Genomic DNA, 15,647 nt, shown 5'->3' with positions numbered 1-15,647 from the left:
TAATTATATTTTTTATTGAAAGGAAGTTGATTGAAAAAATTTAAGTTACATAAATTTATGTGAAGTTATAGCCTTTTTGGACATTTTGGATCAGAATATTGTGGTATGTTTAATTGGCAACTCTTAAATTTTTGCGTATTTTTTATTTTGTCCATTCTGCTTTCATTCACAATTCGTTTTTTTCTTTACTACACACGTCGTGCAAAAACTGAATTGTACACTTCAGAGTCAAAGAATTTTTCGACGACTGAACTGTCACATTTTGTGGTCACTGAGACAATTGGAAATATGTAAACTAATATATAAAATAAATTGAAATCATAAATTGGTTTTATCTATTTAAATTATAATGAAAAAGAAACAGTAAAATAAATTAAATCATTTTCAAATTGTGCTAAACTGTATAGTTCGGTGTGGTTGCTTTGCGTCCTATTTGGAACACTCCTAAGCCTAATTTTTTTTGTTGAGTTGAGTGAACGTGCGAAACAAGGAGTAAAATATTTCCAAGGCGCTTTCAAGCCGGTCAATGTCTTTTTGTATAAGAAATAAACGTAATTTTAATTACTTGCGCAACTTGACTAAAAATTGCGGTGGTCACAAAGGTACTTAAGAAAAAGTTTTATTTACTTAATCACGCATACACAGTAAATAACAAACAAAATCATATAATTTTAATTATAGGAATACAACTAGATAAATAATAAATATAATTATCAAAATATTTTTAACGGCAGGAATAACAATTTTAACCTCACAACATAAGCAATAATACTAAGTTTACTAAGTGTTTACCATTTCGATCGTGTTTGTGTAATTTAGTCGATTGATATTTTTATAAGAGTTTATTTAGAAAATATAACGTTATTATATAAAATACAAAACAAAAAACAAAAAATTTTTAAATCGAATTGGAAACTAAAAAAACGACACGTTAATATATACACTGCAACATTATTACAACCAACGTAATTATATCAAAATTTTAACAAATGGGCACTAATTCAGGAGCCACCACTGGCATTAATAATAAGCCAGTAGGCGGTACTGGCAGCGGTGTCGGTGTCGTTGGTGTTGGTGGCTTAGGTGGTGGTGCCAATAACGCTACAGGTGTTGGGGGCGTTGGAACTGGAAGTAATGGAGCTGATGATGGTAACGGTGGACCCGGTGGACCAAACAATCAACAGACTACACCACAATATACAATTCCAGGAATTTTGCATTTCATTCAACATGAGTGGTCAAGATTTGAATTGGAAAGATCACAGTGGGATGTAGATAGAGCGGAATTACAGGTGAGTAGTTTATTACTGTAACGCAAAAATATGAACTTCTCAAATAAAAGAGTTGGTTTCTTATTATTTATTTCATATTATGTATATAGAAGTTGTAGTTATTTATTACTGTTTTTAATAAAAGGCACTCGGAGTTGCCTTACACAACCTAAAATTTAAATTTGAAATTAATTCAGAGAAGTGATTTTCCAATGAAACTAAATTTCTCCTATGTTAGAGTTGTCAGTCTGGAGAGATGATTTCAGTTTAATTCAAATAGAATTTTTATTCTTATGCTAGTATTGGTTGTTTCTAAGATGCGTTTATTGAGTTTAGAATTCTAAAATAACACTAGTTAACATGAATTCTAAATATCAATAAAATAATTTTATCAAATTTTTAACATTTTTATGTGTATTTAATTGCCTTACATTTTATTGGTACTCTTCCTTGGTTTCGATTTATTTAACGAACGTTTTTGCTTAACAATAAGAATTTATCAAGAATTTAAACATTTATAAAACACTAATTTCACTCTTAAAAATATATCCTGAATAAATTATAAGCTCAAACTATATTTTTATTGGTCATCTTATTCTTAGATGTCTTCGTTCGCAGCTCTTTAAATCATACATACCAATAAAAGTTACTCTGAATAGGTAATAGGTCATCAACTTGCTCATTTTAAGAATGACTCGATAAACTACTATATTTGCGTTTGTTTTAAAATAAAATAAGAAGGATAACTTCATTTGTTGTGAGTAGTCATTTAGTTTAAAAAGAAGTACAGATGAAAATGACACTTCAGGATGAAAACCTCTTATAAATAAATTCAATTCAAAGTTCAAGTTTTCTATATATAAATATATTATATAGTCGGACATTAACAGAACAGATTTAGTTGGTGACAGTGTACTATTGTACTTATAACATATATATGTTACATTTTTCAAATAATAGTGTGGGGGCCAGAAGGTCTTATAGATTCCTATCACGATCGATTTGCAGCGAGATCATAAATGAATCCTTACTGTACGTTGTTGTTCCCTGTATAGGCTTCAACTTATTTTGTTTTTATAGATAGAATCAGTTTATTGCATTATTTAAATATTGAATAGAGCAAATTCATGAAGATAACTAATTTTAGTATTTTCATTTGTGTTGCTTTCAACTTAAATCAGCTGAATATTACTCCCCAAACCTCAACAGTTTTACGATGTTTACTATTATGTAAATATTTGCAATATATATTACGTACGAATATATCAAGTTATATACACAAATATTTTTTACTTTTGTTCATTTTGTTAAAAAGTTTTATTGCAGCTTTCTGAGCACGTTTTACTGCGTTCATAATATATATTTTTTTTTTCATTGCAAACAGTGAAAGTATTGAAATTTTTTCTTTAAAAGGTTGCTAATCATAATTTTCTTTGTTGATTTTTATTCAAACAAATGTATTTTTGTAATATTTTTATCATTGTATACTGTAATAAGCTATAATAAATCGTTGCAAAAAAATATTGCCCTCTTGTAAATTTCTATTTTAAAGTTCGCTAAGTGATAAGTTTTGTTATATATAAAATAGTCGTCTCATATATAACGAGAGATATTATAGTATGGCCTATATCAGGGTTTCTAAATTGGTGACCTGCGGATAGCTGCTGGTTATATATTGTATTTTCGCCTAAGACGATTTTATTTTTTGAGAAGATATTGTCGATCTTCGCAAAGCACATTGAATATTTTAATTGTCCAGAGAGACTGGTCTATATTGTACAATTTTAGAGATTTTCATACACTTTTTTAAAACTTTTTATTACTTTATAATTTAGATTATTAGATTATTACATGTGTTAAATCTGATTAAATGTGCCGTGATTAGTTTCATAAACAAATAAAAAATAAACAATAAAATGTTATAGTATTACTGAGATTTAAAAGTGACGGAATTTACTGGTCTATTAATAACTATAAGGTCGAGTTGTTATAGAATAACCAATAGTATTAATCACTAATTAATTATTAATAATTAATTAATTAATTATTTCACTGCATCTATCTACTTATGCTTATTCTATGATTGTACGATGAAAAGAGTCACTTAAGGCCTTGCCTATATATTGTCAATCGTAGTCAATCACATCTATCTATTTACCTATGATTCTGCGAATTCACTGGGAATTCACTGCGAATTGAGACACTCAACGGTACTTTAGAATAAAATTTTATCTTTTATTCTTATAAAATTATATTAGACATTCAATTGTACGAGTATTCTATATTAATTTTCTCATTACAGTTTGGTGATACTATTTCGCATTTAAAGCCTTTCTTCAATGCAATACCAGCAGGTGCTTTAAAATATAATTTCGATTATGTTGTGGTTCACTTGAGAGTGTGAGCGGCTGATGATTGGTAATTGTTATGATAACCTGTGGAGATCCATATGCCAGATAAAATGAAAGAAATAACAAATATGTATACATATGGTAGGTTAGAATATGGTTGGGTGAAGTTAGTGTAAAATAGAAAGTTATTTTTTGGGATCAAGAGTGGATTAAGAATGTGTGGATTTAGCTACTTCAATGGGACGGACTTAAAGTTCAATTGGACTGAAATTGGTATGTGCATTAGAACGTGAATATACGTCGTCGTTGGAATAGACCTGTGGCTTCGGGCCGTAGACCTGAATAAACTTCTGAAACTTAGGTTTAATTATCATGAGATACAATTTAATGTTCTTCTGTTTATTTCTTGTTTCTATTCACTTGAGTATATGAATGATCTGGTTAATGATACTGTGAGTAGAAAAAAATTGATATCTTTTCAACTTAACTTAAATTTATATCTAAATTGGCGACTAGTATCAGACTTTTTCCACTCTAACCAACCTATTAATAAAAAAGTAACTAAAAAATTTGAAAGAAATAATTTTATATTTATAAACACTGCAAATTATTGCATTTCCCAAACAAACTAATAAAATGTGTAATTGTTTTGGAGGAATTTGCAATATTCAGATCAAAAGAATTTCTATAAAATGCATCCTTTCTGCTTGAGCAATTTTTACATTTCTAAAGATTACAAATAAACTATGAGCGAAGCGTTTTAGCTATAAAGATATTGCATATTTTATGTAAAGAATTTCATAGATCCGTTTGTGTAATTAATGTGTTATGTGCATGTTTATTTGATAATTGCAATATAAACAAACAATTTGTGGATTGTAATTTCCATAGAATAGCAATTATTTTTTTGCAATTCCTTTAAAATTAATTTACATGCAGCAACATTTTATTTCTTGATATGCAACAGTTGTTCTGCTCTAATTAAAATGAGTGCAGATAATACAAATGATGTACTATTTGTGCTCATATTTAATGCATATGACATACTATAGAATAGATTGTTTGAAAATAAAATTGACATTCATCATAAAGGACATTTGGTTTTTATAGAGTCGTTATAGTTGGATAAATTGCATAATTGTGATTTTCATTAAATGTAAAATAATATATATTTATGGATTTTATATAAAATGTAAAATAAAATATTGCAACGTTTTCTAAATACTGAATTTATTTTATAATACAATATCTATTATTTTGAATTTTGCATTTAAAATTATTAAATATGATTGTGTAGATTGTGTGTTGTGTGGACTTTTTTTGTATTTATTTGTATTTAATTATTAGATGTAAATATAATGAGATCATTGTACAATTACTTTCTTTCAAACCGAATTATTTGTTCAAGTTTAATTGATTCATTGCTTAAGTTAACTGAAGTATAAAATAACTGATAGTCGCAGTGTTCTATTCCAAATGGGAACCTAAATTCCAAAAACTCACTTTTTTTTGTTCAAATGTTATGTTATTTTGATATTTCCTTAATAAAAGATCTACGTTACTAACGTATGTAATTAGCAATAGATGGTTGGCTTTACAGCAAATACATATTTCTAGAAACTACTCTTCATTTTGTGGGAACAATTTTGGAACCCCAAGAATTTTTGTTTCTATTAGTGTAGAAGACAAAAAGAGTATATGTTATGCTTAAAAATGTCTTTTGTTTTGCTCTTGAGATTATAAACCCTTTCTTATCCTCATATTTCAGTGGAGCATAAGCCCACAGATTATCAATAGGTATAGATTATTTTCATTTTTAGATCGTGACGAACGTGACATACAATTTTGAAATATCAGTTAACAGTCATTTCGTTTATATAGCCTGCCCAGCGTATTTGTTGTGTCTTTATGAGACAACAGTTGTACAGATGTTTCAGAATTGCTTCAAATTATTCATGATACTTCCAATATAATCTGTTCAACTATAAAAAGTATGGTAACAGGTTTTTAATAGTAGTTATGACAATCAAAAAGTTTTGTTATGATATATATATATACATATATCTTTTTCTTATGTATGGTCATATGTTATATATTTACCATTGACAATTACATTAATATTTTTCGTACATAACTAAAAGACCATCTGACACTTTAAAAATAAATCAAAAACAAAAGTTAAAAGATTTATCGTTAGATTACGTATCATTATAAAGTAGCTTATCATTACAAAGCAAGATTACATACCTATATGTATCTAAAAATAGGTGTGACTAGTAAATGCAACATGTTTAGTATGTTTTTTTATATCAATTTAATTTTAATTAATAATTTCTAATAAGTAATTTTAATAATAATAAGTAATAAGTTTTTTTCGTCATTTTTAATACTAAATAATTGAAATTTTGTTTCTGTTCGTAAATATATTATAAGAAATTTTATTTTTTATAACAAGATAATTTCGAGGGTTTCGAATAGCAAAGAAAGAAAGAATAAACACAAAAATGTAGTTAATTTATTGAATTTTGGCTGACCATACAACGCTGTTTCAAGAATTTTTAACTATTCATCATCAGTGGGCTTGATGTATCCTGTTGACCTCAGATATTTTCCCCCAGATATTTACTTAATTAATGCTTGAACTTTCTGCATAACATACCCTCAATTTAATGACATATCTAAATTTAAAATTCTGCTTGCAGAATCTTTCAAATGAGTCAGTCGTGTCTTAAAAAATAGGCGTGTCTCGTAATATTGTATGCTGTTATTATTTTAGTCTATTAGTATTTAACAGTCATTACTAATAAGTTGGGCGTTTAATTGACGTAGCAAATTAACAAGTCAGTGAATTTGGATTAGATTATTAAACAGCAATTTCAAGTGGTTAGTATTTACTAATGTTCTACCATGGATTATAATTACATTAAAGCCTTTCTAAATAAACATATTTCATATTAGCAAACTAAAACTATTGTTAAAGTAAGATAGATATGATTTCTATACCTGAATGCCTAAAAAGTTAGTATTAAAGTGTCGGCATTGTTATATATTCTTATAGTCATACAGTTATAAAATCTCTCCAATCTTGAGCCATTAAAGCTAAGTTGGTTCGAAGGTATTAGAGTTTTATATCCAGGTTAATTAAAAGGTTCGTATTTGCTCACTCATACATGACCAAGAGCCAATTATTAAGTGAGCCCAAAATTGTCTAATGAGCGTGAGCCAAAATTGGCTCATATTAAAGAGCTGCTCACCAGCGTGAGCCTTCAATTTGCTTATATTGAAAAGCTGCTCATGAGGTCTCACGAGCCGAAAGCTCACGAGCTCAACTGTTCAATAAAAAGCGATTTATTAGTTTATTTGCTTTATTTATTTTTATATACGTTACTTGCTATGTGAAAATATATAATAATGTAATGAAAGAATAATACGTGTAGAGATACACAAACATAACGTTTGAAATAAAAGTTTAAAATATTAAAAAAAACAAAAACTGCCTTTAATAACACATTGTTTTTCGCATTGTAAGCAAGTTTTCCGAAACATATATAATATAGTTTAAAACTCTTGAATTAATATAAAACGATTAATTAAGTAAAATCGCAAAATTCAAATAAATAGTGACACGTGCCAAATTTTTTAATGAAAACAACAACAATGCCATATATTTTTAATATTCCATCCTTCTTGTAAGCAGCACATTAGGTCTCATGAACCTCAGCTCGCACTCTTGGTCACGAGCGTGAGCAAATTTATAACTTAAAGGCGACTCTTGCTCACGAGTGTAAGTCTGCAATTGGACTCGTTCGTAATCGTGAGCCATCGTATGAAAAGAGTTTCTTGCCTGTTCATGAGCCGTGAGCAAAATGAGCCGAAAAGAACTGCTCATGAGTACTCAAATACGAACTCTGGTTAATTATGAACAAAGTATCATAAAGTTTAGATAATTGAATATAAAGGATTCGAACATAACGAAAAAGCTAAAAAGTTTACGAATGAGGGTACCTCATTGGCTCAATAGAACTAAAATCTTTTTTCAAGTTTATTCACTTCTCAGTCTTTAATACTACTACGAAACATCAAAGCTAAAATGTTTGCGAGTGCTTGAATCAATGTCAAAGACATAAGGCGGCAATCTAAGAATTGGTTTGTGCACTGGAGATGCTTATGTTAACTATGACCTTTTAACCCACGCGAATAGATTCAACGAAATGCAGTGCAAACATCTCATTTGTTCCTCTCCTAACATTGCTAGAAAACTAGTCCATTACCTCCATACAGCTTTCATTGAACCGAATGTGGTCTAAAATCTTAAGCAAAAATATATTATTCAGTTTATCAATCGCTTTAATTTAGCTTAGTAGATTCTCTCCAGCGATAGCGCAATAGATTTTTTTTTGAGCTGTAGTTTATCTTTTAATAAAAATAAACGAAAAAAAATATCATACATATGTGTTCGCTGAAAAGCGAAGCTATTAGAATAGAAATAAACAGAGTACAAGCTCCCAACAGAGCGAAGCACTGCAACCATGAGTGATCTTTTATGCTGCAACATACTCTAACCGAACAGAAGACATTCCGCGTTCCGAATGTAAGCCAGAAAGTCTGCCGTTGAGGACCTCCTAATGTCAGAATGTGAGAGTAATTCTCGACATAGTGACTTCCTCCTGGCCCAGATCAAGGCTGAGCAGTCACAGAGAATGTGACTGGAAGTCTCGTCTGCTTTTAAGCAGAGTTGAAATTCTATCTCTTCGGACAGACCCATTTTGTTAAGGTGATAACGCAGTCCATGGTGACCCGTCAAATATCCCATCAGCAACCTCAACTCTTTCTGCTGAAGAAGGACACCTTCCCATACCTTGGATACTAGGAACGAATCAGCTCTTAAGCCTGACGGTTGTCTGGAATGTTGCGCCAGTAGCAACTTCTCTCGGCTGAAAACCATTTATCAATCAGAAACCTAGTTGTAGACCAACTTAATCCACAATATGACTCCGGTCCAAAGAGTTGAATGGCTACTAATTGGATTTAGTTTATTGAGAAATTTTCATTTTAAAAAACTGGAAATATTTGTATTATCATCAAGTCACTTTAAATAACCTTGGATGGACATTCCATAAGACAAATTTTGGTTTTTTCACCTGTGTAGTAGTCTGTGTAGTAGTTGTAGTTGTCAATTGCACTTTAAGCTAATATTTATAAAAAAATAATGAGTTCAGCTTTTCTGTATTTTTTTTTTTTGTATTAAACCCAAATACGTATTTATAGTAGGCGTGGTAATTCGATAATCATCATGCGCATTTTTCCTTTGTTTACGTGTTAGTTTTCCCTTATTTTGCAACATTTTAATTCTTATTTTTCTGTGAATTGTTTTTGTTTATGTTACTTCATACATAACAAAACCCAAGTGAGAAAGGGAATTTGTGTATCAACGGCATAATTAAAGTACCCAAACCCATTAATGATATAACACATGAAATGCCATTTGATGAGTTTCTTATTTCTGCTGACTTGACTGACTTGACTGACTTAACTGACTTGCTGTGTGCCATTTTTCCCCTTCTGCTTGCTGAAGTATCATTATTTAGTGGGCTCATGAAAATATGAATGGAAGTCTTCACTGAACGGCACTCGATTCCAAAACTCAAACGACGCAACTCATTCACGTACCGAATCATTTTATGTCTATTTTATTAAGCGAACGAACTTTATCACTTGACTTTGTTTTGTGTATTTTGCCACAATACGCAAATATTTATGCTGTCTGTCTGTTTATCTGTTTATTTGTACGAATGTATAAAAGTGTACTCAAGTATGTATCCTTCTCTTTTATATTGTTTAAATTTTACTTCCCTTAGGAAAAGCAATGGTTTCATTTTCAGGGTTTCGTTTTTGTTACCTTTATTCATACATATGTTATGTTAAATATGTTCTGCTCTTACCTCGCTGAACAGATAATGAATTTGGGTAAAAAGTCAGCTTAAGTTGAGCCCTTACCAGGGCTTCTGCGAAATGTTTAAGAAAGATTTCAAAGCAGATAAATATTAAAAATGTATTGCCCAAAATAACAAATTTACAACATTACAACATTACAACATTACAACATTATCAGCCTGTGCCAAATTTAATTGCTATAAACGGAAATCCTGCTAAGTAAAGTAAGTAAATGCGAATACGAATGCGAATGCTATGCGGAAATTTCAAAAATTAATAAACAAAAAATGTAGATATATATATATATATATATATATATATATTATGTTATGATTAATACAATATTACTCTAATATTGTATTTATTACAAATAAAATAATTATTTAATTTATTTTGTACAAATTTACTGCAAACTGATCGACCTCTAGCGATTGACCCGCTCTGGCCCCATTATATTCAGTCAGTCAGTCCACTGTATCTAAAAGGGCCAAAGTCACGCGATGGGTTTGCATTGGCGAATAAGGAAGGGAACAAAAATTGAGCTACTTACTTCTGTTAGGCTCATTTAATAATGCACTTTTTCTTCACATTTCTGCTATGTAATATATTATTGACTTTTGGTGGTTAAAGTTCAAATGTGAATCGCTTTAGATTCGAAACGAACTGCTCTTAACTCCTTAACTCAACCTTGCCGTAACGTTCGAGTATTCAACCTGCTACTACCATTAAATGGGAGGTAAAAAAAAATATTAATATAGGCACACATTTTGCATAAAATTTGCCAAAATAAAAATTGTAATGGCAGTATCGTACCAACAACAACATGTAATTATAGTGGGAAGCCTTTGGCATTTTAAAAACCCATACTTCGTTTGCTTTAGTTTTAAAACTGCTTAATGAAGTTAAATATTAGAATATTAGTACACCACACATTTAATAGTGCCGCTTAAATACGGTTGACTTCTTTCTTTAACCATGATTTTACGTATTCTCTTCTAATGTAATCTAGTTTAATTTATTTTTTAAGTAGTCATATTATTAGGTATTAAGAAAATAATATCTCACATTAATATAACCTTTTGTGCTGTAAGATACTGTAAAATTTTATGTATATGCCATATGATATTTATGCTTTTTTATAAGAATATTCGACTAAATACCTAATTAAAAATATGAATAAAAATCTGTTTTTCTTACAGATATCTCAGTGTAATAGATATTATTAAAACATTTCTCATTCTGCAATAAATGAGTTTAGTACGATTCCGATTAACAGTGCGCCGCGACTCAAAAACGGATATTAGTAAATTTCGTTACTCTGAGCATCTTTTTCCATTATTAGACTGTGAAAGTTCTTTATAGGATTAATTAGATTCTGGTTGTTGTAATAATATATGTTATTTCATAATACTTGCTTATTTGCTAATTACACTATACAATATTTTGATATTTTGATATAGATCTTCCTTATGAGACAACTTACATTGTTATGTCTGGAATTTGAATTGTTTGACTATCTTTAAAGACAGTTATTTTGTTAGAATATTGTGTTGAAAAGTCGGAATAGACTCCTAAAACTCAAGAAACTCAAACACCTCAAGTTATCTTTATTTTATGTGTTCATAGAACGATCGTAAAAGCGTCTTGGTACGTCAGGTCATCAGACTTACATAGAGAGCTCCGTATCCTCGATAATGCTGCTATGTGCACTCGCTAGAAGACATAAAACTTTTTGCTAAATACAAGCTTGATCATTATTGGCAGATATTCGAATATCCGCACAATAGTAAATGAAAAACTTGGGTTATGAACATTAACAATGAAATCAACATTAACAATACTGTGTCCAATATGTCAAATGTTTGGGAGCTTGTAAAAGAGATCTGGGGTACATTTTGACTAATTTTACTTACTTAACATATAATAATAATATTAATTTATGGATGAATTATCATTAATATTTATTTCGAAGTAATAATACAAAATAATTCATTCCACAAATGTGCTGTTCTGTTTCTCTCGTAGTTTGCGATGTTTATTAGATAAAATTTAAAAAAGTGAAGTTAAGATATTGTAATTATTTTAATAATGTAAACATGAAAATAATATTCAATATTAAATATTTTCAGCACTTCAAAACAATGTAGAGTTTTTTCTTTTTAATAGAATTTTCCTCTTTGGAACGTGCGCCCAAATATCTTTCGCATTTAAAAATCAAATTGTCAACATGAATGCAAATAGGAACCTGCAGGTAGATTAATTTATACTTTTGATGTTTAATTGAAATGCATATAAAATTTTGAAACCAAATTTCATATCTGGAATATACACTTCATTTTATATTCACAAAGAAAATATCGCAACGGCAGGATATAGACCTCAGGTGGACAAGTAGTAGGAAGGAAGGATGGTACGTTGCTTGTGTGTGTTTTATTGGACTCTATTTAAAATAAAGTATTTTGGCTTTGGCAATCATAAATATATATGAAATATTTTTTAATTACTTAAATGTTAAATGTTAAAATAATATTCATTTTTGTGTTTTGAATTTTCATGCTACAATTGCATATATTTTTTTATTTTTTATTTTTCATTTTTGGTCAAGCAAAGATTGTATTATAATTCTTATATGTTTATATATATGATTTTTATATATAATTAAATTCTATGCAAATTATAACATTTTTGCATAAGTGCAGAGATTTTTACTTGTAAATATTGAATTTGTTCGTATCAGATACTTCACGAATAAATACTTAAAATTGGATTCAATTTGTTTTTATCATGAAATATAAAAGAATTAAATCTTAAATAATAAAAATTAATATAAAAGAATTATAATTGTAGAATAATATCTACATATTTGCATATTTGTATTTAACACTTGTAATATAATAATAGTTATGGAATTATAAAATATGAATACAGGGCGTTTCAATTCGATATACTTTAACTTCAGCAGAAGGTTTTTTAGTCCAAGAAGCGAAAAAGAGCGAAAAAGGGCGAAAAATATCTTCAGTCAAAACACTGAAAACTGTCAAAATCTTGAAAATGGTTCAATCAAATTGCTTGTTTAATATATACCAGCAGTTAAAGTACCTACAATGAAATATCCTGTATATTTGATTTTATTTCTTCATCGCTGGAAAAACCCTGAAATGTAGCATATCCAATTGCATTGACGTTGTGATTATTGACGTACATGAGCCACTTTCAAATTTCTATAAGAATCTGTATTTTTTATTTAATCAAATTTTATTTATAATATAATATATTATAAGCAAGAAATAATATGTTGTCAACTTTTCGACGTAATATTGTATAAAAATTAAGACGAGATAATCGAACGATAACAATAGCTGAATGGACTGCAAGCTATACTCTGCAGCACGGCTGTTCCGGCCATATAAGATCGCGGGCCAATAGAAGTTACTAATTAGATTGGAGGGCCGCAGAAATAAATACATACGTTCATAATTTATCTTGATAAAAATAAAAATACGGCGATAATGACAAATTAAGTTTTATTAATCCTTCATTAATTAATCTTTTACAATTCTATCATTATCAACATTATTAACATTAGTTATTTCCAACGAAAAATATTTTATTTTTAATGTAATGTTAAAATAATGTTGTACAAAGAAATGTATACTAAAGTCTTAGTCAATTATGTAAATTAACGTGAAGTGTCATAAAGTATTTAAAACATTTTAATTCATTTATATTGTATACCATAAAAATAAAATAATGTGATGTTACGAAAATAGAACAAATAAAAATTTGCCTAATTGTGGTAGATTAGAAATAAGTCGCGACCCGCACAAATATTAGCCGCGTGCCGCATGAGGCCGGTGGGTCATGATTTGGACAGCCCTGCTCTAGAGCATGAAGTCTAAAGATCGAATTTCAATTATATATTTTTTACAATTTTTTACTTCTAAAACAAAAAATTTCTCTTTTGATTTTTTTTCAATTTTAATAAAAAAAAAACTACATATTAATAATATACATTATTTTCCTAATTATTTTAAATAGATATGTAAATTGACAGTTTATGTAATTCATTGTTAAATTACCAAACCACGCCAGGTCTGCTTTCTGTAGTCAGCTGACATCTAGAGTTCGTTAATGTTACCTTCGCTATTTCCTGAGATTATTGTAGATGGGTTTATCTAAGGAGCCTATTGTCTTCCAAAGAGCTAGGCATATACAGAGAAAATGTATAATACAGGGTGATTGACGAAAATTGCAATAAAGTAAAATGCTCTATTTTGTTTATTTTTGTTAAATTTAATGAAAGATAAATGAAAATACACGAAAAAAACTAAATTTTTAAATTAATTTATTTTGGTGCAATATGGCTAACTTTAGCATGAATTATCAACGGCCAATAAAGCTATCGCGAGCTGGTAGCAAGTAGCTTTGCCGTATTTTACGATCGATATTTTAGTATTCTTTATTGCCAACCTTTCTTTTTAAAATACCACAGGCAGAAAAATCTAAAGGTATTATATCAGGTGAACACGGTGGCCACTGTGACGCTTGTCGCTTGCTGTGTGCGATTTAGTGCTTTCTCTAAAAAAATGTACCGATAGATTTGGGTGTTTATTTTTACCCCACAGTCGATGAACACGAACGGAGAGTGACCATCGGCGTTACGGCGGCCCACATCATCACCATCGATGGCACCTGCTTTCTAGTCGCCATTTGTATATTTAAATTATTAGCTGACCTCTCTGACTAGTAAACTCGATCATTTTGCTTGTTTACATACTGCTCAATTTAAAATGGTGACTTATCGGAAAAAACCAAATTCGGCAACTCACCTCTTTCAGCCAAACGAACCATTACTTTGGCTCTTTCGACTCTAACTTTTTTATTGTACATCGGTGAGATCATACACTTTGTTCAACTTCAATGGCTTTAGTCCGAGTTCATTTTTCAAAATGTGTTGCATTCTTTCTTGCGATACGTTCAGTTCCTTTGTCATTTGATTGCAGCTTTATTTTACGAAACATTTCTAGTGTTGTTACTGTTTTCTTTGTTTCACTTCCCGGGCGTCGGGCAACGTTACCAGTATCATGGTATCAAGTTATGGTACGAGACACAAATGATTTGTTCACATTTAGGTGTTGGAGGACTTAAACTATAGCCACTTGCGTTTTTTCAGCCAAATATTAAACAATCGCACTATCGCGTTTGAACTCCATCACACACAACTTCTTTTCTACTACACAAAACTCAAAATGTCTTCGTACTCTTGTTTACAAAGACAATGAATTGTCAAATGAATGAATTGTGAGCTTTCTGTCATTATTGGTTTGACAGCTAGATCGGTGCGAAGTTTGTTGCAATTCTCGTTAGCCACCCTGTAATTACATTTTTTCTAGATTGTTGCGGCTGTGACAATAAATATTATCAGGGATTTTCATTTTAGTTACCTGCACTTTAAAGGTCAGAAGTCGGTAATAACTGTCGTCAATCTAGAAACGTGTCTACTATTTGTGATTATCCGTAATAAGATTGAATACAGACTGCAAACTTTTACTAGTTTTACACGTCGCATGAGTTTTCCATCTTCAATTCATTATATGAAAGTACTTGATTTTAATACCACATTCAATCGCGTAAGAATCCATTTTCAAAGAGTTTCTTCACCAGAAATTTGAATTCCCTTAACATATCGATGTCCCAGAAACCAAATAAGAGAAACATTCTTTCATTTGTTTAAATTGGCTAGTTCTTCTGCTTTCTTTCACTAGGTAAGAAGCTTTGAGAATTGGAACACGTCCCCCTAAAGGACTTATTTATTATAACTTACTTATTTTTACTATAAAAATAAATTTAACGTTTAGAGCTTTTCATTCGTGTTTTAATTAGGCTTTCTAATTTTGCTGCAACTATTAGTGGTCAGATATTAAATATCTGCGGTTTCCGGTTTGATACTTGTGATAAGTTACAATATTTCATTTGTTTGTTTATAACATATGAATGTGAAATAAAACTTATGATATTTTATGTTCATATGAACTGAGAAACTGAATGATAAGCCTTAAATAAACAAACAAATTTATAAGAAACTGCCTTC

The 15,647-nt window shown here is 29.7% G+C and overlaps 1 protein-coding gene across 8 annotated transcripts in view; it reads left to right on the top strand.

The window, feature by feature from the left end:
• The first annotated feature begins 13 nt into the window (after positions 1-13).
• Positions 14-15,647, top strand: part of LOC119687172 (striatin-3) — a 46,467-nt gene continuing 30,833 nt past the window's right edge. For 4 of the 8 annotated variants that reach the window (XM_038101396.1, XM_038101394.1, XM_038101393.1 and 1 more), the window contains exons 1-3: positions 14-103; positions 227-602; positions 1,006-1,292. In XM_038101396.1, coding sequence (XP_037957324.1) covers positions 527-602; positions 1,006-1,292 — 363 coding nt within the window. In that variant the 5' untranslated portion in view covers positions 14-103; positions 227-526. Of the gene's footprint in view, positions 104-226; positions 603-880; positions 1,293-15,647 lie in introns of those variants that run through there. The other 4 variants (XM_038101391.1, XM_038101392.1, XM_038101397.1 and 1 more) reach the window with 4 other exon arrangements.

Source organism: Teleopsis dalmanni, chromosome X, assembly GCF_002237135.1.
Source record: "Teleopsis dalmanni isolate 2A chromosome X, ASM223713v2, whole genome shotgun sequence".
In the NCBI taxonomy this organism is placed as follows: Eukaryota; Metazoa; Arthropoda; class Insecta; order Diptera; family Diopsidae; genus Teleopsis; species Teleopsis dalmanni.
This window is presented reverse-complemented; position numbering and strand designations above follow the sequence as displayed.